At 41.7% G+C, this 26553-nt stretch overlaps 1 protein-coding gene across 1 annotated transcript in view; it reads right to left on the reverse strand.

Moving 5' to 3' along the window:
• Positions 1–26553, reverse strand: part of LOC130115932 (protein furry homolog) — a 75002-nt gene that overhangs the window by 29442 nt on the left and 19007 nt on the right. Inside the window, exons 3-26 of the mRNA XM_056283819.1 lie at positions 22421–22474; positions 21030–21169; positions 20825–20915; positions 20472–20551; positions 20304–20384; positions 18992–19160; positions 17228–17320; positions 16977–17075; positions 16130–16231; positions 15678–15781; positions 13643–13751; positions 12886–12972; positions 11135–11306; positions 10079–10211; positions 9879–9986; positions 9073–9328; positions 7213–7395; positions 7013–7099; positions 6111–6370; positions 2793–2982; positions 2415–2539; positions 1853–1910; positions 1587–1678; positions 605–777 (exon numbers count right to left, since the gene is read on the reverse strand). Coding sequence (XP_056139794.1) covers positions 605–777; positions 1587–1678; positions 1853–1910; positions 2415–2539; positions 2793–2982; positions 6111–6370; positions 7013–7099; positions 7213–7395; positions 9073–9328; positions 9879–9986; positions 10079–10211; positions 11135–11306; positions 12886–12972; positions 13643–13751; positions 15678–15781; positions 16130–16231; positions 16977–17075; positions 17228–17320; positions 18992–19160; positions 20304–20384; positions 20472–20551; positions 20825–20915; positions 21030–21169; positions 22421–22474 — 3046 coding nt within the window. The remainder of the gene's footprint in view (positions 1–604; positions 778–1586; positions 1679–1852; positions 1911–2414; positions 2540–2792; positions 2983–6110; positions 6371–7012; positions 7100–7212; positions 7396–9072; positions 9329–9878; positions 9987–10078; positions 10212–11134; positions 11307–12885; positions 12973–13642; positions 13752–15677; positions 15782–16129; positions 16232–16976; positions 17076–17227; positions 17321–18991; positions 19161–20303; positions 20385–20471; positions 20552–20824; positions 20916–21029; positions 21170–22420; positions 22475–26553) is intronic.

Here is a 26553-nt window from a genome sequence, read left to right on the forward strand (position 1 = left end):
AAAAAAATATTTTACTGTCCACTCTTTCTTGGCACTTGCTGTCCACTTTTTGCTTCTTTGGTCCATCCGCTCATTTTGTGAAAGTAGGCGATTGCTACATGCTCTGATGCTCAATGCAAGAGGCAAAAGTAAAGGTCAGGTCAGGTGAAGAGATGAGCGACTCTTGGCCTCTATATTAGAAAAGGCCGGTTGTATTTGCAGCGTGCCATCTAATGGAACCAACCGTAACATATTGCAGGGGAAAAAAAAGGTGAATACCAGTCATTTAAATTGATAATAGTATTAACTTAAATGCCCGACGGGCCGATTAAACAGCCCAACGGGCCATATGTGGCCTGCGGGCCATAGTTTGCCCACCCCTAGTCTAGGGTCAAAGGATGGAAGGGGTTGTATGTCGTATATTTTTGTATATTTTTGTATATTGTTGCATATTGTACTGATTGTAAAGCCCTTTGGGATTACCTTGTGATTCTGGGCTTTTTAAACTTGACTTGAATTGACTTGACTATTAGACCAATAACTGACACACATTAGCAAACAGAGGATGATGACTTGTATATTGTCATTGTGTTCCCAAGATTATAAGAAAGCTCTGACAATTTACCTGGGATGCATTGGATAAGGTTGGCCACCATGGCACTGAAGTGAGCTCGGATGTCCTTGAGGATCTCTGCATCTTTGTCATTCTCAGCTTCCAGAAGCATGCGAGTTAGATCCACATACTCCAGGAACAGAGCACCCAGGGCCAGGGTGTCACGTTCCAGGGCTCCATTTGTACTGTGGGAAATGATAAGAGCCCAGTAAAATGAAGAGACAGGCAAGCACACAATCCCAATGAGATCAACACACAAGGAAACAGAACACAATGTGACAGTTATGTTTTTGGATTAATTTTCACTTCTTGCTATAAGTCAGATGTGCAAATGTGCCAATTTCAAGCAAAATTCCAAAAAGTTGGCAAAAGAAAATCCGATTGTGTGTTTCCATCAACTATTGTTGTTGTGTGACCATTCTGAAGAAGGTACAGCAAAACTGCAAAATCATAAGAGCTTCAGCTGCACAAAATGGAAAGATGGCATGTAGAATTACTTGCGGTTTAAAGAGTGTTCATAGCAACTCTTCATCAGTTGTATACCACTCTATTACATGCAGGTCAGAGGGTAAATGAGGCATGCAATGGCTAATTTAATGAGGGCTGAAATAACACCAAAATTAAGTCCACCATACTTCTGGAAATACCAACACACCAAGCAGTTCTGGGAGATAATTATGCAGAGGCATTTCATTAACCAGCTTTGGGAACCATGTGACACTGTATGTCATAATTTACTCGAAAAATCTTAAGTCACCCTTTACTGCATTTTGTCATTATAGATACACCAACTATTCTTGTGTTCATTTTCAGTTTTTCCTATGTGCGAATTAAAAATGCGCATAAAAATAGATGAATGGAAACCCACTTCCTTACCTTACATGATTCTGGTGTGCAATGACTTGCACTGCCAGTGGTGTCGGGGTCTACATTACCGGTTCGCATGATTCTGACCAATGTGAGGGTGAAATGTGTGAGCTAGTTTGATACTGACCTATCACTGATGACGCCGGCATCAGCCAGCAGCTCAAAGATCCGCAGCAGCTGCAGTCTCAGGAGATCCCTCCGCTCACGTCGCTTCTTGTTCTGTGACGATGAAATGGAAAAAGAGCTTTGTCAGAGCACCGCTGTTACATGCAGTTTCTAAAGCAGGATCATAATCCCCGACGTAATTAAATTAATAAAGAGGTAATGCGCCTTCATTTCTCTAGTTTGAATGTTTCTGCTCGTATATTTTATCATGAAAATGGCCTAACTAACCTCAGGTCTCCTCTCCAATGCTTCTTTCATCAGGGGATGTAGCTCCTCCACAAGTTCCCTGCAAATAGACAATGAAAGAAAAAGGTGGAAGTCATAAGAATTGCCTCTGCATAATACCTAAAATTACTTTTCAACTGCAATTCAGTCAAAATTAAATTTCCAGGAAAGGATATGTAACCGAAAATGGCATGAATGCACCACTTAACCGTAACCCCCTGCTTATCTCTCTGTTAAATCCACAAAAATACAGGTCAACATGGACTTTAATTACAAAGAAACTAATTCACTATGCAATAACCCACATTTCATTTGCTTTTGTCCCATTTAACAGAGACAAACCTGTGGCTTTAAAGTTAGTTAAAAAAATCATGATTTCACACTCTGCTCCTGTCCTGTTTAATCTGGTTGTGACAGGAATGCGTACATCAAATCCATGACCAGAAAAAAACAAAACAAACACAAAAAGACCCACTCTCCTTATGTGACACAGGGAAAGTCATTTTTAGTCTCACATCCAAAATGACTCTGACTGAAAGAGCGATGAGTCTGCATTGTGATATACCTGAAAACAAGGGAATTGGTGCGTCCGAAACCAAGAACTAATGACTCTGTCAGCTCAATGCTCTCTGACCTCATCAGTGGGACCAGCTGCTTCAGAAGCCAAGCCACAGATGGGCTTCCGATAACCTGAAATATCCAACAGTCAACTCAGTGAGAAAGACAAATACCGAGGGAGCACATATACACTAACTACTTAGGTTCAAAGCTAATATGTTTTTTTCTACCGCAAAAAAACAAGAGCTTCATATTACATAAGACTGTTTCTATGTTATCTGATGCTTTGAGCTTGAATGTCGACATGCTGTATATAAACATCTGATCCTGGAGAGACAAAGCACTGGGGAGAACTGATAAGGCTAGAGGACAGGGAGGTAACAACCTTGTTATCGTAGCTGACACCACTGTCAGGTGTGGTGGCCATGATCTCAGGTGTTGATGCTCTCAAATGACCAGGGCTCATGATACTGGGCTTGGCCACCCCAAAGCAAAGGATCAGGTAGTTCCTCCACAGTGTCACATAATTGTCTCCACTGCCAGAGGTGCTGGTCTTCTTGGCATTCACTGGGTTACTGGTGGAATAGGGCAGTGCACAGAAGAACAGTGACTATCTATATATATATATATAACCACCCATTATCCAAACTGCTTATCCTACACCCCTACTCTCAGGGTCGCGGGGTTGCTGGAGCCTATCCTAGCAGTCACTGGGCGGCAGGCGAGGAGACACCCTGGACAGGCCGCCAGGCCACCACAGGGCCTATGGCCTATACATACATACATACATACATACATACACACACACACACACACACACACACACACACACACACACACACACACACACATACATATATATACATACATATGTGTATATATATATCTCAACACGGATACAGGAAAAAAGATTTTAATGCATTGCAGTACAGGCCTGTTTCATGCGTCTCGCACTCATCAGCTGCTAATGTGTTTTCACAAAGAATCATACAGTTTGCGTTGCCTGGCGTCACGCCCCTAATTTCGGTTGGACAGCGACCAATCAGATGGGAAACATTCAAACTATAACAACCAATGGGGTAGATACTTATGATGCACAGCAACCAATGGAGGGGTAGAAAACATTACAACCAATGGGACTGGGCAGAGCCCTAGAAAGAGAGAGTTACGTCAACTCCGTAGATGTCAATGGGCCAATTATTTAACAGCAATGGCGGATCATGGGAGCCCTGGATAGTTCCAAACAGTGTGACCCGGGGCAATAGGATTTCTACAGTGAAGGTATGTTTCTCGCATTAATCAAAGGTTAATTTACAGGTAAGAAGCTACAGTTGACATTTTAATGATGACCATTTTACAAGCACGTTTGAATCAAATTAACGATGTAATTTAAAGCCTGACAGCTTGTCAATTCCTGCACATGCGCATAGAATATGTGTCACGTTGGAATATATCTATATCTATATATAAATGTAAAAATCTGAAAATATTGGTTAGTAGTTACCAGAAATCGCGGCTAAGCAGTTCATTTAAATGACCCGCCAAGCTTCGTTTGAACTATTTGGCGGCTACATGAACCACGTGACCCTCTCGCGTTCTGACCCCTCATTGACGTAACTCTCTCTTTCTAGGGCTCTGGGACAGGGGTTTGTTTTGAAAAGCATTTAGGGGCCAGGGCACCGCTGAAATGGCATACATTAAAAATATAACAAGGTACTTTATGTGAATTATATATTGGGTTGGTGTTGGGGCACAGTGGGAAGGACAGGCAGTTAAAATATTATTATTAAAAAAAAAACCCAATAAAAGTCATATGTGTATCATCTAATGGGGGGGGATAATAAAGACGTTTTACTTACAGTTACAAAGGAGATATTTTTTTCGGTGTCTAAAACTGGTGGTAGAATTGGCCACCTGATTGGTCGCTGTCCAACCGAAATTAGGGGTGTGACGCCGGGCAACGCAAACTGTATGATTCTTTGTGAAAACACATTAGCAGCTGATGAGTGCGAGATGCACGAAACAGGCCTGTACTGCAATGTATTAAAATCTTTTTTCCTGTATCCGTGTTGATATTCCGCTCCTCATTAGTTGAGCACTCACAACACCATTGACAGTTCTGGAAAAAAACGCTATATATATATATTTTTTTTTTTTCAACAAATGAGCGAAATATTAAGATAGATGTAGGAAAAAAACGTTAATTCATAGCAGTACAAACTTGTTTCGTGCGTCACGCACTCATCAGCTGCCAAGTTGGCTATGAACCCAGTTGGTATAGCTGATGATTGCTTATGGCATGAAACAGGTTTTACTGTCTCATAAAGAATTTACTTGACTTACTGGACTTTATATATATATTTAGCTGCACCATAATGTGCACTAAGCTAATACTGAATAGAAAGTGTTTTGAATGCCTGAATATGTATGTGTAACGATGTCAACTATTTACTCTTGCAGCAAAAAGAATTACAGTAAGAGTGCAGGCTGCAGGGGCTCCAGTTTCTGGGCGGTGCAAGGCCAGTGGGTAGTGCTAATGCAGACGGAGTGACAATTTCATTGGGCACAGGGTGATTTTTCTCTCGCTTGGGTGTTTGCTCTTTTCCAGGCTCGCCATGATATCGCTTGCGCCGAAATGGGCGTGAGGGCGCAGTAGAGGGTGTGTCAGTCAAAATCAGGTGGAGCAGTGCTAGTTTGGTGTAAAATAAAACCAAATATTACGCCTGCGTCTCCACCTGGTTACACCACGTCTTAGCGCAGATGCAGATGTTGTGTGATAGTTTCCGGCTTAAGGTGAAGGTGCACTAAGCATAGACTTATCCAAAATCACACACGCCAGTTTTCTGTATGTTATGTTGCCCTATTTCTTGAATAATTTAACTAGTGACTATTGTCCTAAACTTTTTTAAACACAAAACAAAATATATGCACATGTATCATTGTCTTCCAACATAAAGTAGTTAATGTACATCATTACACATGGAAAATAACATGGTGATGGGGATTTCAATAATTCAATTAACCTCATTAAACCTGAAAGAGCAAACGGATTACCTCGGCTAATTGATCCGTGATCACAACTATTTAAGGTCTCCTGCTGTGTTTATAGAAAGCGCAGGAAAGAGAGAAAGACGCTGGTGAGAATGAAGACACGTTAAACGGTAGCCTGTCAAATAACCACGTTTGCGTGTTGTCTTATATCACACTGGAATTGGTGTTAATGTCTGTTATATGTGCACTTGGCGACTCTACACCTCCCGAACAAGGACATCAGTTTCCTCCCAGGAGAAGCTTTTCTGCCTTAGCTGGTCTGGACTTCTACCGTGTATTACAAAACTGGCAGTTTGCCATGACAGAGAGCACGCTGCTTTTAAAGGGAATGAGAGGAGCTGATTTGATTGGCTGTAATTGAAGACAGCCCCCACCACTCCTACTGATCATTTATTCCTTCTAATCAAACCCTTTTACAACTGCACCTCCATTGCGCCCGATTACCACCAGCATAACATATCCCGAAATTAAAAAAATAAGAAGTATTGGCCACACCTTAGATCGACTAGCACCGTGAACTAGCGCCAGCGCCTCCGAGTGTGCTATGACCCAGAAACTAGAGCCCTAGATGTAATGAAGATAGAGCAAATGAGCTGCGTCTATTGGTCTCCCCCTGCCTAGCTCTGATATAGGGGATAAAAGCCAAGCTTACTTTGGGTCTACCAGAGGCATGAGTAACTGCATCCGAGTGAAGGCGTAGGGCCAGGCATAGCTGAGTGCTGTAGGGCAGTGTTTAGGCAAGTTGTCCTGTCGGAGGAGGCTGTACACACACAGCACCCAGGGGTCCTTTGTAGACTGGGCGAAGATCCACACATGCGAAGGACTCCTAATGTCATAGTGACTGTTGACCAGCACTGCGTTCCACTCCACCAGCCACTGAAGGTCGACATGGTGACCCAATGGCATAGGGGCCTGGGGAAACATGAATACACCGATCTGAATAATTTCATCCTTTAGTCTATTCATTTACTGGCCACGAACAGCCATTTAATAGTGGGAATGCTGTGAATTGTAGTCAAAAAGAGAAATGTTAGATAAGCACTTATTTTTAGGACAACAAAATACTTATTGATTTGTGTCACAGTGTAATAACCTTTCCTTCCCTGCGTCATTTTCCTCTGGTTTATTGGTTTATTACAGAAAATAGAAAAATGAACTGTTCAAATCCACTCCATGTTTTCCATTTCTGACAGCTCAATGGAACTTCTGTTGCAGAGTCTATGTAACAAGTATTTCTCATCTGGAAAAGTAAATTTCATTTCATATAGCTAAAGTGATAAATGAGAGCTGACAAGATCATTTGCTTTTAGTACCTTGAAGTTGTACTGCAGACAGAGCTAATTAAAATCTCATGTTGATATCTTCAAGTCAAATAGTCATACATCAATCAGTAAATTCAGACATCAATTAATTCATATATCAATCAATAAATTCAAAGAGAAAACTCTAGAAAAAAAAGAGGACATAGGCAAATTAAGTGCAGCAATAGCTTTATACTATATACGGTGGGTTCCATTATAAATAGATAAATAGTTTGGTCTGAAATCAACTCACTGTGTCAGAAACTGCCACGCTGACAAAACTTTCCAGGATTATGGGGCTGAGCTGGTCCATAATCTCAATCATTGGTTTATCGTCATCCTACAGATTACAAAATATGTATCCAAATTAAATGAGCATCCTGTATTTGCAATCTCACTTCAGATCGTCAATTTTTTTGTTTCCGATTCTTTTGCCGATTGGCCGACTTTTACCTCAGACTGCCCAATGGCCATGAAGAGGCTGCGTATCTCCTTGAGTATGGCGATAGCCAGTCTGCGAGTGCTCAGCTGGCAGGAGCAAAGCAGCACCAATCCAAGTCCTTCTATGGCATGCAGCACAGTGGAGTGTGGACCTCTCTCTGTAGGGACCCTGTGACTTGAACTTGTGTGCAATAGCTGTAAAGAAAAAAAGCACATTCAAATAATAGGGGATTTTTAGCTGATTTTTTTTGTATAGATTTTGTATGTCTTGTATGCATATTATGTGTATAATTTTTAAGTACTTTTGCTTGTTCTCGTGTGATCACATTACATTGCATTTTCTGTAGGAATTGTGCTATATAAATCAAGTTTGATTGAAATTTGTTTAATTTACAGTACAAGAAGGTTGGTGCTGATAATGATATCCTGGCTTTCAGGGTTTGACTTAGTTTTGTTTTTTCACTGGCAATTGTTACAGTGTTGTGAACGGCTATAGATAGTATCAGGACTTAATTTCATTTAAAATGAATTAACAACCATTAGGCCCTCAGGTTTTATGATTAAGTTGGATGGGTAGCTAGCTGTAAGCCAAGATATTAACACTTGATTAGTGGTTGATTTTGATAAGCAATTAAGATTAATGAAAAATAACAAAAGAAAATAAAGAAAAATAATTTTCAAATGTTGAGATATTTTGAACAAAAGAAATTCATGGACCTCACTCCAATTTTATGTTTTTATTTACTGTCACTCTGACATTATGGGCCAAACAACATTTTTCACAGTGCTCATGGCAAATAAGTTACATTTAACACAGGGGTATTAGATCTGTTAATCTGACGCAGCAGTTCCCATTTTATCCAAATTACCATAATTCAATTCCATGAATTCACAAATAATAAATCTGCTAAATAACAAAGATAATATCAGTAATATAATTAATTTATTATTATAATTTTTAAAAAAATTATCCATCCATTATCCAAACCGCTTATCCTACTTAGGGTCGCGGGATGCTGGAGCCTATCCTAGCAGTCACTGGGCAGCAAGCGGGGAGACACCCTGAACAGGCCGCCAGTCCATCACAGGGCTGACACATTCATACCTAGGGACAATTTAGGCGCCAATTCACCTGGCCTACATGTCTTTGAACTGTGGGAGGAAACCAGAACACCCAGAGGAAACCCACGCAGACACGGTGAGAACATGCAAACTACACACAGAGGACGACCCGGGACGACCCCCAAGGTTGGACTACCCCAGGGCTCGAACCCAGAACCTTCTTGCTGTGAGGCGACCATGCTAACCACTGCACCTCCATGCTGCCTATAATTATTATTATTATTATGGGTGGCACGGTGGCGTCTTTTTGATGCCTACAGGGTCGAATGAGGAGTTGTCATTAAGTTGTATTTTTGTGAATGATGGGTGAATTATTTGGGATACCATTAATTTTGTGGGGAATATTTTTGTGGCAATGTTTTTTTTTGTATTATCATCATTATTATTATCACTATTATTTTGAAATGTTTTTCTTGTGTTATCTTTGTTGTTTAGTAAAATTATTTTTTGTGAACTCATAGAATCGATTCGTGGTAACTCGGACAGAATGGGAGCTGCTGTGACGGTTAATTCTGAAAGCACCTGTGTTAAATGTGACTTTTTGTCACCGTCACACTGAAGAGGGGTGTTTCACCTGAAACATCTGTGCGGCAATAAATAAAAAGATAAAATACGCATGCGGTCCATGACCATCTTTTGTTCAAAATAATTTTGAGGATCCACAACCGAGTAAGCTTGAAAGAGCTTTACAGAGTCAAAATTTGCCATAATTTAAAAAAAAAAAGTACAAAGAATGAGTAGAAAGTGTACCTCAGCAGTGTGTATCTTAGCAATGTCATGGGTCTTTCCTGGGACCACCAGGGCGAGTTTCCACTGGGTGAGCAGTTGTAGCAGCAGTTTGAGGGAGGTATCCAGCATTCCTTGGTGAGTATCTTGGACTTCACGCAACAGGAAGTTAGTGAAGCCAAACAGGACGTCGTCACGCCAGTCAGAGAAATCCACCAACAAGCTTTGCAAGGAATTCTGGGCGATGAGTCGTAACTCATCATCCATGTGGATTGTCAACCTAGCAAATAGGGTAAAACATATTGGGATTTTTCAATAAGTGCAAGTCCACATATATACAAAAATAAATCGGACAAGACCACAAAGTATACAACAAAATGAGGAAATAAAGAAGAAATGTTCGTGGTGTGAATTAGAGCAATATCTTCACGACCACAGATGAAGCTTAGGCATCACTCAACATCTGCTCTGTGTGCAAGCTACACCCAGACCGATTCAACGACTGCTGCTAACAGAGCAAGACATTTTATAGAAACTGAAGGACCAATTTTGGGGTTTAATGCTGAAATTTAAAAAAAAAAGAGAAAAAAGTCATTGTCAGAGTCAAAATGTCTATGTGTTCCTATGACTCACATAAGGACATGATTATCTCGCCGGTATCTTGAAATTTGTTTAAAAGTCCGAAAATGTTTTTAACCATAACAAACATTTAATTAGCTCATTAGATGGCTAGACAGTGTGTGGCTATAAATTACAAATTCTAATTTAAGAGGGTTAAAGAAATATAATCAGTCTTTTTTTCTATAAAGTTGGTTTCCCAAGACACTCACCGAGAGAGCATATCTATCAGCTCTGGCCTGGACATACAGTCTGGCAGGATGCGAGGGATAGCAGCGACACAAGTCCTGAACAGGTCAATCTTAGGTTTCCTTTCCCCTCTGCAAAGCCAATGTGGGACTGTAGTTTAAAGGACATTTTCCAAAGTTCAAGTCTGTTTGAAGTTCAAGTTGGAAATGAGTCCTTCACTTACGTGATCATGTCCTCTGGCTCCTTGTTCAGCATCTGAACATTAGTCATCATCATGCAGCGCCCCACCTCCTTGTCCAGGTATCTCAGGATGTTGTCGAGAGCTTTCCGAACTTGACAATAATACTGGGACATGCCTGGAGTAAAATACCACTGATTTCAACTGATAATAAAACCCTTGTAAACCACTGAAAAACTAAGTTTATTATTTAGGCTTATTAATTGAGCATCAGAGAGGGGGCAGGAAATTATAAGTAGTAACTTTCTCCTGCTCCTTTTTGAACAAAAAATATTTGCTGGATTCTCTGTTGAGAATTCTTGTTAAATTCTTCTGGTTTTATTTTTATCATTTGTTGTTTTTTGTTTATTTATGCTTGGTAATTTTTTCTTTGATTTTGCATGTTCGAAATAAAGACATTTGATTTGATTTGATTGGTTGTTTTCAACTGCCCCCCCCCCTTTTCTGCCTAATTTCTGAGCTGTCCCGGTCGCTGCTCCACCCCCTCTGCTGATCCGGGGAGGGCTGCAGACTACCACATGCCTCCTCCAATACATGTGGAGTCGCCAGCTGCTTCTTTTCACCTGACAGTGAGGAGTTTCGCCAGGGGGACATAGCGCATGGGAGGATCACGCTATTCCCCCCCAGTTCCCCCTCCCCCCAAACAGACTCCCCGACCGACCAGAGGAGGCGCTAGTGCAGCGACCAGGACACATACCCACATCTGACTTCCCACCCGCAGACACGGCCAATTGTGTCTGTAGGGACGCCCGACCAAGCCGGAGGTAACATGAGGATTCAAACTGCCGATCCCCATGTTGGTAGGCAACGGAATAGACTGCCACGCCACCCGGATGCCCATTTTCAACTGTTTTGAACTGATAAATCATCTCCCTTTATTTCCATCCTCTCAACGCCAGTTCTCAATTCAGTATAGAGCAGCACTCAGTTTAGTAATAAGCATGAGTCTGATATACACACAGCTGCATCTCCATCCAATTGTAGAAGCAAGTCATTGTTCACACACATATCATTACATATCCCTGAGCGTGTCTCACTCACCAATGACTTTGGCCTCGTCATCAGTCAGTGTTTTGCTTAAGTAGGTCTTCTTCACTCGCAGTGTGTTCCCAGAGGGCAAGGTGCAACCAGTGTTAGGCATGGGAGGCTCGCCATCCTTCTGCTGCAATTTATCGGCTATGACCAGGAATGCTCTCAAACCAATATTCATTCTCTGAAAAAAAAAAAAAAAAAAAAAAGGTCTGTTACATTGTTATAAATTTACAGGAGGAAAGTGGTGTGGAGTGTGTGTTGGAGTGTGTGTCATGGTGTGGAGTGTGTGTCGTGGTGTGGACTGTGTGTCTACAGTTATATGGATAGGACAAGTGTATTCACTCCAGTGCCCAATTTTTTTTTAACGATAACGTGCATGCAACTAGCACGCAGTCTATCGCACACAGTGGGTCAACGCTACACAGGGAAAAGCTGATAAAATTAAATCGATATGTTATTTAGTGATCGTTGCAAACTGTATCCACACTGCACCAAAATCCCCAGCAGCGAAGAGGTCTGCAGTTTCACTCAGTACATCCTGCTGCAGAAATGTCTCAAAATTGTGAGAGTGGTGATTCATCAAATTTTCTATCTTTTGAGAGTTTATTGAGACTTTTCCTTTTAATGTAATGTTTTGTTATGAATTTTAAACCATACATTGACGACAATAGTATTATATTAACTGAATCACTAATCTTGATGTGATTTTGACAGTTAAAACATAAAACTATTGCAGCACAGAAAATCTGTTGTATCTACTCGTTACTTCAGACAATAAGAAAGTCCTGCCAAGAACGAGATGTTTACAGGCAATAAATCTTCCTATGTGTGCATGCTGATATAATTCAAAATTAAAGTGCAGAAGAGTTTAAAATTCGGAAAATTGAACTCCATATAGGAAATGTATTTTCGATGGGACCAATAGCTTGCCTTCTCTAATTTAAAAAAAAAAAAAACATGAATAGAATATCAGTTACTAAAAGTACTTTATACAGGAACGCCAACTATTTCTTGGGCAAATCAGTTGATCTTTGAAAATGATATTATGGGAGAATTTAATCCGGCAAGATAAGAAAGACTAATACTAACTGATGTTTTTAAAAAATTGTTATTATTACTAGGAAACAGGAAACAATTCCAATTTTGGAAACAGACAACTTTACTATCGTGTGAAGGGGGGACAGCGAGTGGACATTTTCGCAGAGACAGCAAATCTTTCTGGCACATATTTTCTTTTTTTTGATTTCCCCCCTTTTTCTCCCCAGTTGTATCCGGCCAATTATCCCGCCCTTCTGAGCCATCTCGGTCATTGCTCAGTCCTCTCTGCCGACCTGGGGAGGGCTGCAGACTACCACATGCCTCCTCCGATCCATGTGGAGTCACCAGCCGCTTTTTTTCACCTGACAGTGAGGTGTTTCACCAGGGGGATGTAGCGTGTGGGACTCCCATGCTGTGGGAAGATCATGCTATTCCCCCCAGTTCCCTCTCCCCCCCGAACAGGCATCCCAACCGACCAGAGGAGGCGCTAGTACAGTGACCAGAACTCATACCCACATCCGGCCTCCCACCCGCAGACACAGCTAATTAATTGTGTCTGTAGGGACGCCCGACCAAGCCAGAGGTAACGCAGGGATTCGAACCCGCGATCCCCATGTTGGTAGGCAACGGAATAGACTGCCACACTACCCGGACGCCGCCTCCGGCATACATTTTCAAACACAAAAAAAAAATGTTCAGAGGAATGGAATCTCAAACAGTACCTCTGGATTAAGACTAAAAGCTTTTGCTTGTTTCCCAACACACAGAAGGTCAAAGATGATCTCTCTCATTGCATAGTCAAGTCTTTCCTGCAATCAAAGAGAAGGAAAAAAACCACAAATGTTTAAACTGTGATGTTGTTTGTGTTCCAACACCAATATCTGTACTGCTTATGTCACCATGCCAATGTCATGGGCCGGTCGTGAGCTTTCGTCAAGAGGATCTTTTTGTATAATGGATTGTGTTAAAGATGTCATAAAACTTTTTTTTTACATTTCATTTGCGCTGACAACATATTGGTATGGGTCTGAGGATGGTGGAATTGATTGCCCTCATGATAAATTCAACAAAAAAATGAGACACATCACCCAGCTGCTTTGAGGGAGAAATTCTACTCTCTTTCTTAGCTCTGAAAGAAACAACAAATACTGCCTATTTGGGAGTGTCGGAAGACATCGAGAGCCATTCGACATAGGTGACACAGGGGGGATCCGGGGTGTGGACCAATAAAATAAGAGGGGGTTGGAAAGGTGACACGCTGGTATTAGCCAACGAAACTCTGGGTAGACTTGTGAGAAGCTGGGACCTGGGCGTTTCTACCACAGCACTGCTATCTTCAGTCTAACCCTCACCACCACCATCACTGTCTTCATCCATACCTGTTTTTTAATCTTTCATCTTAATGTGAGTAGACGGAGACAGGCTAAAAACAAGTGTTTACTCACTCTTAAATAGAATATTACAGCTTACTGTACTTACCTGTGCAATAAACTGGATAATTTTGACAAAGATGTTGAGGGGCGTATCTTTCGGTACCACACTGCGTGATCCTTTGGGGAAGAGAGTTGTAACGATGGTGTTGAGACGACTGCAGACATGGACAGAAGAGAGAGAGTTCATAAACGTGCCTTGTAAGATTTAACACATTTACAGTTTAGAGTCTGTAGACATTCAGAATTATCTATCCATCCATCCATCCATCCATTATCCAAACCGCTTATCTTGCGCTCAGGGTCGCGGGGATGCTGGAGCCTATCCCAGCAATCATTGGGCGGCAGGCGGGGAGACATCCTGGACAGGCCGCCAGTCCATCACAGGGCCCACACACACACACACACACCTAGGGACAAGTTAGTACGGCCGATTCACCTGACCTACATGGCTTAACTGTTCGAGGATAAGAAGCACTTAGATCAGTCTCAAAATTTTGCTGATCTGGGTACAATCTATGTTGCTGTACTGTGGACTCTTCACTGGAACAGTCATTTTTATTATCAGAAGGCCTAAATACAAAGCATCTGTGCTTCATGTACAGGTGTTTTCCAAAAGAACAATTTTCCCGATTCAGAATTATATCAAAATATAATTTGTTTTTTGTAGTCCAGTTTTTTGTACAGGCAATTCTTAAGACAAAATTTGCTTTAAAACAAGTTTATTAAAGGCCAAGTTAGAACGAGTGAAAAGTCTGGCCTGACCAGTTTACAACGCCTCCTGGCTCAAGGATCCTAATCATGTCTGTGAGCTGCTGGAAAACCTGTAGGCCACCAGCGCTCTGAATCTGGCGTGCCCTGACCCCAGGCTTGTACTTCTTTCTACGTGTGTACAGTCTAAACAGAGCATTGCACTTTCTTCCACATCCAATAACACCATAGCGTGCCTGCCCTGAGGCGTAACAGGGGTAGCGCTCCTTCTCCAAAGGTAGAATTTAAACTTCCTGTGAAGCCATCATTTTCACCCCTGGACTACATCAACCACACATCCACCACAGTGGCTTTTAGCACAGCCAGTAATTATCCGGCGGAAAAGAAGTCAGGCTGAATTACGTAACGGTACGCTTGTTTGACTGAATATGTCCTTTCAGTCAGGAATTGAGCCAGCAGCCACAGGTAATGAGGACATAGTGTTTGTTATAAAATAGCTAAATGACACAACTTTTTTTGCTCTACCATTAAATCAAGATTGCAGGTGCATGGCAGGATGTTTTAAGTAAGGGGGCTGCCAGCTAAAAAGAAAAGTATTGTGGCGAGCTGGCGTGGAGGAATGAGTCGAGAGGCGGAGATCTCTTTTTAATCGCAACTCCTGTGCCCCCATACGCTGCACAACCCGTAATGTAACGAGTCCCCCCCCCCATGTCACAAGTGGTGACATCAGTCCGAGTCACGGTCCTACAAAAGTTTAGTCAAGTAAACAGTCTCCTACTTAGTCTGAGTCGAACCCCCAAAACAACAACACAAGAATAACCACAACATGAACGCCACATCATTAAAACACAATTTCAAATGTAACATTAACAGTCCCATCAGCCATTGCGCTCCCCCCGCGCAGAACCGCTGACAGCTGGAGCGACCGCCTCCCCCGGTCTCTACAGTATGATATCATTGTTTTGTTTGTAATGTGCATGCGTAGCAGATTTGGAATGTGAGTGTTTATTCACTTTATTATCAAATTCATTATCACTTTATTATCAAAAATGTACATTCCACACAGCCTTAGCCCACTGTTTAGAATAAAGGTATGTTTTTGTTTTTTGCATTTGTACGTTAGGAAAAGTTAAGCATACTGTTGGGTCTAAGATGTTACACAGCTACCTGCCTCTACTGGGGGGCTGCACCCACCACTGGGGGGGGGGCTGCAGCCCCCTCTTCCTGCGCTAATGCAAGACTGATACTTTAGTTAAATGGTTTGACGAAGCTTAGTCATGACACAGGTTGTGTAATTTATCTTGATCATACAATATCATCATATCAGTCACATCACATGGCACATAGGTCACATTTTGAGTGGAAATACCTACCTCTGTGTTGCAGTGTTGCTCTCACACTTCAGCCTAATCATGTAGACCCATAACAGGCGATATAGGGACTCCAGAGCGACACGTGCCATTTTGGGGTCTTTACTCTGAAAAGTGATTCCACTTGTCAAATCACAGAGAAATAAATAAAGAGAATGTTTGGTACAAAAGGCAAGGCCTCACCCTAGAAAGCAATAAGTAAGTTTGACGCTTACAGTCAGGTTAATTACCACCATTCAAAGCACTCCTGTTATGCCACGCAGACGGTAAATACCAAGTTGGCATGGCAGGTCAGTCAGCAGGGCAGTAAGGATTCTGTTGACAGCTGCGCTACTGTCACACATTATATCTGACCATGCAGACACACAACATTCATGCATCAAGACACTCCTGTGTTTTTAAAGCAAGACCACTGTATACTGTCTCTATGTCTGCTGAATCCCCGGTTACTTTACCTTAAGATTTGAGAGACAGTTGTTAAGGAAATTATGCCACCTGTTGAGGAAAAACGACTTCTGGCTCACACACAGTAGACACGTCACCAAGGGATAAAGAGCCTGTGTAGAAGGAAGCGAATAATATGGCTTTATCGTCTTATGCCAGATCTATTCCATTAAATCAATATGAGCCTAGAAGTTACAAGAAACTGAAACTTTGCAGTGTATGCACCTATTGTTTGTGCTTTCATCTTAATTAGATAACGTAATAGAATATGCAAAAACTATGCAAAAGATTTACCCTGATGATATCGCCATACATGACACCTGTTTACGATGTAAAGTCTTTTGCCCTCTAAGGCATAATGAGTAGTACTCTGCCATCTATGATGTCTTTGCCGACACTGTGTATTTGAAAAATGTTTTCTCTGCAGCAGCCACAGTTACTTATTAGGGGGGAATGTAGGCCCTCTATAAGGGAAAGCTGCAGGTCCATGAGGGTTTCTATCTTTCCATCTCCTTGTGAGCTGCCATTGTGTAACGTTCAATAAAGATACTGTAGGGACACATCTGTAGAATTTTACACAAATCTAATCAGCGCTGTGCCGCTTTTGTGCTCTTTCTCTGCCTTGAAATGGTTCCTGTCCACCCTTGTAAATGGTGTCCAGGGCAGACACTGACACTGAGAGGGAACATTACACAAGAGTGACCTTGAAATGCTTGAGGATTCACAGAGACCACAGGCATCCAAGCAATCTAAGTGTGTTGCAGAGGATGTGACAGCAACTGGGGTGAGGTGGGAGGGGTGGTGAACTAAAACAAACAGACCAAACAGTCTGGGTTGTTTTACTGCTAGATGGCTAACCAGTGACTGCTTCTTTCTGGAGGACAAGTCCAGGGTTGTGTCGTACAAGCTCTCCACAAAGTTCCTCAGACAGGGCACGTTCACCTCGTTCTTCACAGCCTGGGACAACATCACACAAAATCACAAGATGGGATGCCTCCCTTATCTGAGTTGTTCTCTTTTCTCTTTCAAATACCAACCGTAGGAGCTGTGATGCAAATAATAGCTGCTGTAATTTGTTTCACATTTGTTTGAATTGTTGAAAGACTTACCGCTGCAACAGGAACTAAAATCTCTACAAAGAGGCCGGCCAGGGCATGCTTAATGTCCTTGTCCTTTACTTCAAGGAAATACTGAGCACACTCCTGCGGAAGAAAGGAGCACATGGCTTAACACAAAAAAGCTGCTGATATTCAAACTGTAAATATGGACTGAATACACTTTACACATAACATTTCCACACTGATGAACTGACCACTAAATGATGCATGTCCACATACACACGCAGAGGCCAAGTGTGTGTATGATTGCCTTTGTGTACATATGCTCATGAACCAAACTGGGGTTCAACACATACCCTGGTTTGTAGTAATGAAGGTTTGAATGCTACCCAAACTTGGCTCATCGGCACACTAGTGCTGAAACAATTCATGAATTAACCATTTAGTCGTCTGACAGAACATTAGTTGAAAACAATGTTGGTAGTCAGTTAATTTTCTGAGTAATTCATAAAGTAAAAATACCAAGTATTTGTTTGTTGGAGTTTTATAAATGCTAAGATTTAATTGCCTTCCTCTGATTTATATCATTATGGGATGAATACTAGAGGGTTTTTTGGCTGTTGGTCAGGCTAAGTAAACTGTTTTCAGACATTACTTAAGACTCTGGAAACTTGAGATGGGCATTCGTCAGTATTTATTACTTTTAAAAGACTAAATGATTAATTAATTGATTGGAAAAATAATTGATAGATGAATCAATTACGAAAATAATTGTTAGTGGCAGCCCTACAGCACACACACACACACACACACACACACACACACACACACACACACACACACACACACACACACAAACATCTATACAGAGTGTGAATGGGTATTTATGCATGTGTGGGCTATTCTGACCAGGGTTAGTATTCCAACCACTGGGGGCATCCGGGTGGCGTGGCAGTCTATTCCGTTACCTACCAACACAGGGATCACCAGTTCGAATCCCCATGTTACCTCCGGCTTGGTCGGGCGTCCCTACAGACACAATTGGCCGTGTCTGCGGGTGGGAAGCTGGATGTGGGTATGTGTCCTGGTCGCTGCACTAGTGCCTCCTCTGGTCGGTCGGGGCGCCTGTTCACGGGGGAGGGGGAAATGGGGGGAATAGCGTGATCCTCCCATGCGCTACATCCCCTTGGCAAAACCCCTCACTGTCAGGTGAAAAGAAGCAGCTGGCGACTCCACATGTATTGGAGGAGGCATGTGGTAGTCTGCAGCCCTCCCCGGATCGGCAGAGGGGGTGGAGCAGCGACCGGGACAGCTCAGAAGAGTGGGGTTATTGGACGGATTCAATTTGGGAGAGGAGTATTCCAACCACCAACACTTTGTTTTTGCTGGTGGCATTTTCTTTTGTAACATCTGAGTTCTGTTGTCTTGATTGTGAAGCTTTTTGTTAACTTATTTCGACTCATTTCTATACAATCAACTTTGTTATTATCATTATTAAAAGAGACAACTGACACAACTTTGTGGAAGCCTCAGTGAAATCATTACATAAATCATTAAAAGTAGTCCTTTTTTTGAACAGGGATTTTTTTCCCTGACATATCAAACAACCAGCACAAAAAGATGATAACAAATGAAAAGAGCCATGGGAGTCAACACTTCTCACGAGGTTCGATAAAGTGTAAAGGTAGCTGTTAGGTATATAGACAGGAAAGTGAAGAAAGTCTGACACTACTACTTCTGAACAATACAACTGATGATAATTTGGAGCAAACACACGGGACCTAAATTGCTTTTGGACGTTCAAGCCTATCTTACCTGCATGAACTGAAAAGAGGCTTCAAATTCCTCGACGGGATACATCTTAACTCTGAAAAACTTGACCCCCATGATGAGACTAATGGTGCACTGGACTACATAGGGACTCTGCTCTTTCTGTCGCAGCTCCTTGAGCTCAGTCAAAAATTTCTTCTTCACAGCAGGAAACCTAGAAGAAGAAAAAAAACCACTAATTGACACAAAAGCATGCCTGCACAGCTCGGTTAGAGAAAATCACATAAAAGCAACTTTCAAAGTGACTCCACTCATCCCCTTTGGACATAAAACAGACACATCTAAGAGGGTTATGATGTGAGGGAGATAAGGCATCAGTACATCTGAGGAATACCACCTCCAGAAATATCAGCCTCATCATGTCCTCTGTCTGCAGACTCCATGTCTGTGCCCAAGGATAAACTCCTCCAGCACCAGATCCTTCGCTCAAATTGACCCACAGACAGGATTCTTCTTTTAGTCTAAATTTAGTAGGTAATTCATCATGGGAGCTCAAATGAGTGCTCCTTAAAGCCCTTTCCTTGTGGCTGGTACTGTACTTCAGTACCTGAAATTAGCTGGGTATAACTGTGTCCGTGATGAGTAACATGTGAGCTTTCCTGGATGAGTTGCACAAGAGGTGGAAAGAGTAATTGTTATTGTACACATGAGAAAGTTGCTCATATACCTCATTAAATAGTGCAACATTGAAATGAAAATAGCACAAATTCCTTCAAGGGTATTCCATTTCCTATCATAATGAACAGTGTCTTAATCAAAGTCATTTAACAATGCAGGCAACTTGAGTATGACGCCACTTTTTGTCTCTGACTACAAGGAATGTCACAAGACTTCTACATAAGCCTCTCAGTGAGGTATCCCAAACGAAATTAAGCAGCGAGCACTCTGTAAAGGAAGTATGCAGGCTGCTCACCAACCATATCTCTATTTTAAGGATTTGTTCCTTGCTGCAATGATCTGAAACCCTCAAATAAACAGACGTCCATTTCCAGCCCTAGTTTGGTGTGATGGGGACTTGTCCAAAAGTATGTCTCTACAGCATGTTCCAGTCTCTTGAACAGGGGAATGCTGAACAGAAAGGCATCGGAAATGGTACCATAACAGACTACTGAATAAAGCTCAATAGTCAGTAGTCCTTTACCATGATGGAAAGGAGAAATGTGTGCACAATGACAAAATCACAATGTTGTTAAATGTTCAGTATGTTGTAATGTTGAGCAGTAATATTCAATAACATGGTTTAGTAATGTTCAACAACTCATTGACTGTGTATGTTTGTTATAATTTGAAAGCCTACCTGGACTGTGCTAACACACCTATGACTTCTGCATAAAGGTCTGCTACTGTATGCATGTTGCCAGTATTCGGACCGTGGTATCTGTGGGAAAGACGACGTTTTGAAAATTACTCTACAGAAAAACACAGTAACACAGTCAAATGAAAAGCAGAAAAGCAAAACGCTTACCCTTCTTTGTATCTAAAGTGCTTAAAGGCTAAGTTAATGACATCATTAACCAAACTGTCAAGGACAGGGTGGAGCGGCATCTGGTTATGAAGACAAACAAAATGTATTTAGATTGCTTTTTTCTTCACACACAAAAAAGAAGAAATCCAGCCATTGTTCATATTTAATCGGAAGTCAATCAAAACAGCCTTGCTTCAAGAAATGTGTAAGCAGAACGTTAATGTAGACATATTTCTACAGTTTAAATAACAGCCACATTTTGTTTAGCCAGTAGTCCAAGCGTGCCATTTAGTCTGAATCACTCTTTTGTGCAGCGGTAGGGCGGCTGAGTTTGCAGTTTACAGTTGGGTCACCTGTTTTAAAACTTCTATAAGAACAAGGGAGAAGATGAAGTCAATAGCCAAATCCCTCCTTTCAAGTAGGTAATCTCTCTGCTGTTCATCACTGTAAGACAGAAGCAACAGGTTTTTAACAGCATTTACAGTGCGTCGGAAAACATTTCCTCAGCGTCTTCATTATATTCCTTCGCTATCTGTGAATAAATGATGGTTATCTCACTTTTTAGACTTTGTGTTTGATCTTGGTCTGTACTCATGGGATTCTTCCTCTAGCCCATTTTGTCTCTTGTACCAATCGAACAGGGTGCGCAGGATGGAGGGGAGGCAGTACTCAGCCAGAGAGCTCATGGAGCTTATTAACTGAAAGAATAAGATATGCAAATTTAAAACACATCATGATGGTTTACAGTTAACAGGAGCAAGTAACTACCTGAAACAGCTTTGTGCATTCTTTATGACCAAATTTTTAGAGTCATTTTGAAGAACATCCTTCGGCACCATTGACAGGTTAATTTCCATTATCTTCCATATTTATAAAATATGTGTCATGAATTGACTTAGGGTTACAGAAGTATGTGTGTGTGTGTTTTTGTAAATCATTGAAGGCTGAATAAGGAAAATGATACAGGAAGAATAGACAGATAGTCCACTCTTGGTCTCTGTGCGAAGACAAGGTGCCCATGTGGTGCCCTCACTCTCCCTCCCCCTGTCTCTCTCTCTCTCTCGCTCTCTATCCTGTGGAGGGAGAGGGAAGGAAGGAAAGGTGGGACATGACGGGTCCAACTCCCAAGCACACAGGAAGGGAGGAGAGTCTGGTCAGCCCAGGGAACACAGCGGGGCCTTCATTCAGCACAGGCTTGGAGAAGAATTCCTGCTCTGTGCAGCTGCTGAATGGCCTCAAGCAGAAGCACAAACACACCCCTGTGGCTGTGAAAGGGCCTTCTCTGCAGAGCCAGAGACCTGCTGGACACACCTAGTACAGTGGCGCTGCCAGCTCTCTCTAGGTAAACACTCCTGCCCTTGAAAGGCTCTGAAAGAGCTCTTGGTGATGTAGGCAGGGGGCTTTCGGCCATCACCCCCTTTCATGTTCTACTGCGTCATAATGAAGCAGTATTCAAGGGGTGCAAATGAACTTGCACTGGTTTATCATATGAACAGGCATAGTAACAGTTTACAGGCGTAATGTCACTGTCTGATAAACGAAGACGTCACTTTGTGGATGTCCTAGTAAATTACATATTAGGGACCTACAGTGTGCAGACCTTCGTTTATCTTCGTTTTAGTTTCTTTTTGGGCTAGCACCTGATTTAAAGTTTTTGTGATGTGCGCATTCTATTTCGCTTCATTTGTAACGCTAATGTCTTCGATAAAATAATCACATCTTTGCAGGTGGGACAGTAAAGCTTGCAAATTCATTTCTTGTGTAATAAAACTCAGAAAGATTCATGAGAAGGACCCAGCTGACTGCTGATTTCAACCATGTGTAATAGTAGGCAGACCTCATCTTCGTCTTTCATCATTTGCTGTATTATGTATTCATTTCACGCTATTCAGCTAAGCATATCACATTTCTACCATTAAATTCAGTCCATTACACTTAACAATACTTACTTGGTCGAACTGAGGATCCTCTCCCCTCTGCAGTGACTTTGTTAATGGTTTTTCCTAAAAAAATCACATAAAGGGCGAACGTTACAAATTGAACTGATAGCCTTGTAGCCATGAAAAATTAATTGCCAAAGTCCTCTAAAGTTCGGGTGATATTTCTTTCTATATGTCAGGCTACGTCTGAGAGGAGTATTTTTGAAGTGTAAATTATAACCCTCCACTGGTGAGAATGCCATCGATCAGTCTAATTTCAGGCAGGAGCACCCCATGTCACAAATTAGAAATGAGATATTAATGATGGCCCCATTATTACAGTCTTCAATCATCTGGGGGGAAAAAAGCCCCTCATAAGCACTTTCACACACTTTTCTCCAGCACTGAGGTACATCCCTAATTATTTATTTGCTACTGCACCCAGTCAGATCAAGAAAAAAAACAAAACAAAACAAAACATCATGGCAGCATGAGACGTTTGTGTAGACACATTAAAGCTACACTAGGCAAGTTTGGCAGCTGCAGCGCTTGTTGGCTTCGAGTGCTAATACATACCGTGATGAAAGCCTGATGCCGAAACATGTTTTGTCTACCACCATGTATGTATAAGTTTGAGTGAATATATACGTTTATAGATAAACAAATTGCCCCCCACTTCACTTCTAAAGCTTGGTCTGATACGACCAGCCTTCTCGCAGTCTTCTCTATATTATGTTTATGTCTGGTCTCGTAATATTTTCAATAACAAAGAAAGAGGGCTCTTGCTCACTATGGAACGACAAAAGCTTACAGACTTTTACAGGCACCCTATCTGGTAGTACTTAACACGAAACCTGCTTACTGACGTCACAGAAAGGTGAATTAGTTCATCTGGACACAACGTCTATTGGGAGAAAAGTTTCATTTTTTCATCACCCATCCAAATGACTTCTTCAGTCTCAACTGATGCATATGAAACGTATGTAAATTACTGTGACCATGATCACAGTACCTTGGCACAGTAATTTGCATATGAAACCGATCGTTGGTCTTGGTGGTTATGCCACTGTATTGTTTATAAGGGTGGGGATACCTGCAGTTAGCTGAGACTGAAGAGGTCACTTAGATGAGTGATGAAACATTTCTCTCAATAAACGTTGTGTCCATTTGAACCGATTCAACTTTCTGTGATTTCCTTACCTGGCTTATTGACCACGAATACTGCTTACGGACAGTTTCATAACACCAACCGGTATGGTAGACAATAGAATACTTATTTTTCATTTTTTAAATTTGTATCTTAGGTCCAGCTTTCTTGTTTTGATACAGAGAGCTATAAACCGTTTATCACTGGCTCGATGAAGCAACACGGACCAGTGTAAATCCATAGAGGGTTTCTGGAGATTTAGTTTATAGCAATGTTTGAGCAATATCTCCAGGAATCTTCAATATTTCCCAAGCCTTTAGAAGCATGCTCATAAGGTATGTCTATATTTTGGTGTGTTATAAAAGTACTGCGTTATACACTAATCAGCCAAAACATTAACACCATGTGAGGCCACTGCTATCAGGGAATACTGTTGCCATAAAAGGGTGTACTTGGTCTGCAACAATGTTTAGGTAGGTGGTACATGTCAAAGTAACATCCATGTGAATGCCAGGACCACAGGTTTCCCAGCAGAACATTGCCCAGAGCACCACACTGCCTCCACTGGCTTGTCTTCTTCCCATAGTGCATCCTGGTGCCATCTCTTCCCCAGGTAAATGAAACACATGCACCCAGCCGCCCACATAATGTAAAGAAAATGGGATTTATCAGACCAGACCACCTTCTTCAGTTGCTCCATGGTCCAGTTCTGACACTCACGTCCCCATTGTAGGTGCTTTCAGCAGTGGACGGGCCATCATGGGCACTCTGACCGGTCTGCGGCTATGCAGCCCCATATGCAGCAAGCTGCGATGCACTGTGTGCTCTGACACCTGTCTATCATAAATAGCATTAACTTTTTCAGCAATTTGAGCTACAGTAGCTCTTCTCTGGGTTTGGACCAGACAGGGTAGCCTACGCTCCGGTTGTCCTTCCTTGGACCAATTTTGGTAGGTACTGATCACTGCATACCAGAAACACCCCACAAAAACCTGCCATTTTGGAGATGCTCTGACCGAGCCATCTAGCCATCACAACTTTGCCTTTGTCAAAGTCGCTCAGCTCCTTACGCTTGCCCACGCTTTTGCTGCTTCCAACACATTAACTTCCAAGAACTAACTGACTGTTCACTTGCTGCCTAATATATCCCACCCCTTGACGAGTGCCATTTTAACAAGATAATCAGTGTTATTCACTTACCTGTCAGTGGTTTTAATGTTTTGGCTGATTGGTGTATTTCCCCAAACAAACACCTACTCTAAGCTTCCTGTTATCTAGTATCTCTCTTATGTTTAGTTGGCCAGACGACACAGTGCGAAACTAAATTTATGTTTCCACCCATGGACAACATGTTGGCTTGTGGAAATGTTGTTATTTCTGAGTCAGCTGGAAGACTAGTTAAGCCTCTGTTCTAATGAACCTTTTTTGGGGCTTCTGAGAAACACTTACATCCATGAAGGTTGTCTGCAATAAGCTGACAAGAGTCAATTTACCATTCAATATCGGCGTTAGAAAGACTTCATTGCCTTTGTTGGCTGGCTCCCACAGTGTCATATTGCTCACATTTATTATGTTCAGAGAGCTCAAGCATTGTAGGGTAAATCAATTTTCAGCACATGATGTAATATGAGCAACATGCATTGTTAGGAATAATCCTGTTTTTAAAGTTGTCTTAATAAGCAATAGTGTAAACAGTACATATTTTGACTAAAAAAAAGAAAAGAAAAAAACCCCCCAGCTAAATTGACGAACTTAGTGGCAGCAACTGAATGGCAAGTGGCTAAATAATTACTCAGGTACTCTTCAGTGAAGGGGAAAATAAAAGAGAGGACAATCCTCCCTACAGACCTCTTGAGAACATCATCCTGTTCTCTAGAGGTTCACTGAAAAAAATGGCACGAACACGTTTCCTCTTGTAAATAACTATGGATCCGGGGCCATGACTAATAGCTTTCTAAAAATGGCATTCACTAGAACCGAGGACAGCTTGGCAATCCCGACCACACCAAGAAAACTGCAAAGATAACTAAGCACAAGGTAGCAGGTTGGCCATCTTTTACCGATGAATATGTTCTTGCTGCGTCGGAGTCTGCAGCTTTTGTTGGAATATGGATTTGGCCTAGTTGGTCATTTTTGGTTGACTTTCAAAAGGACTTAGATTATTACATGGGACTAGGAGCAGGTGGTGAGTGGTGACAAAGCTCTTCCCCTTCTGTCTGTCAACAGAATTATCTAATGACAGCTGTTTGTGACCTTAACAACCTGTACCAACCCCCCACCAGACAAAAACTAATTCAAAGACTTCACTGACAGATTTTCGCCTTCATCGAATTGGTCAGTATAGCTCATGGATCCATACCGTTCATGACAAGGTCACAATATCAAATAAAGACAATGATAGGCAGCTTGGCAGTTTTATAACTTCTTGATAAATTCCCTGTGGAAATGCTTCAGTCTTAACCAGAAAATGCAGTGATTTCCCTGTACAAAATATCACACAACTGGGCAAACCCTAAAGCAAAGAATTCGTTGTTCCAAGATAGATGGGTGCACTGCGATAATGATCTGATTTTCTCTCAGATGAATTTGGTGCACACAAGACACTGCACAAACCCATCTGTTAAGGTTAAAGCCACGTTATGAGAGAATTTGACAGTGTCTGAAAATAACGATATTCTAAACAAAACTTCAGCAGAAAAGTGTGTTTTTTGCAATTAACGGTTCCTTTCTAAGCAATTCTCCAGTAAAACTGACACGAGTACCTGCATGACATGACATGACATGACATGACATCAGTACATGGTGCATTAAGTTTCTAAAATCACAAAAACAAACATTAAACATAAACTCCTAGGGTGTTAATACTGCCACCCTTTCCTGCTATATTCCAGTGGAGCAATCTTATAAATTCTGGTCCAGAAATTAAACTTCTAAACATTCTCCCGAAGCGTCAAGACCTAAGCCTCTCTGCTGACAGGTGGAGTAAAGACTACACCTTGAACTTTTCCAATGACAA

Source organism: Lampris incognitus, chromosome 7, assembly GCF_029633865.1.
Source record: "Lampris incognitus isolate fLamInc1 chromosome 7, fLamInc1.hap2, whole genome shotgun sequence".
NCBI classification, from domain to species: Eukaryota; Metazoa; Chordata; class Actinopteri; order Lampriformes; family Lampridae; genus Lampris; species Lampris incognitus.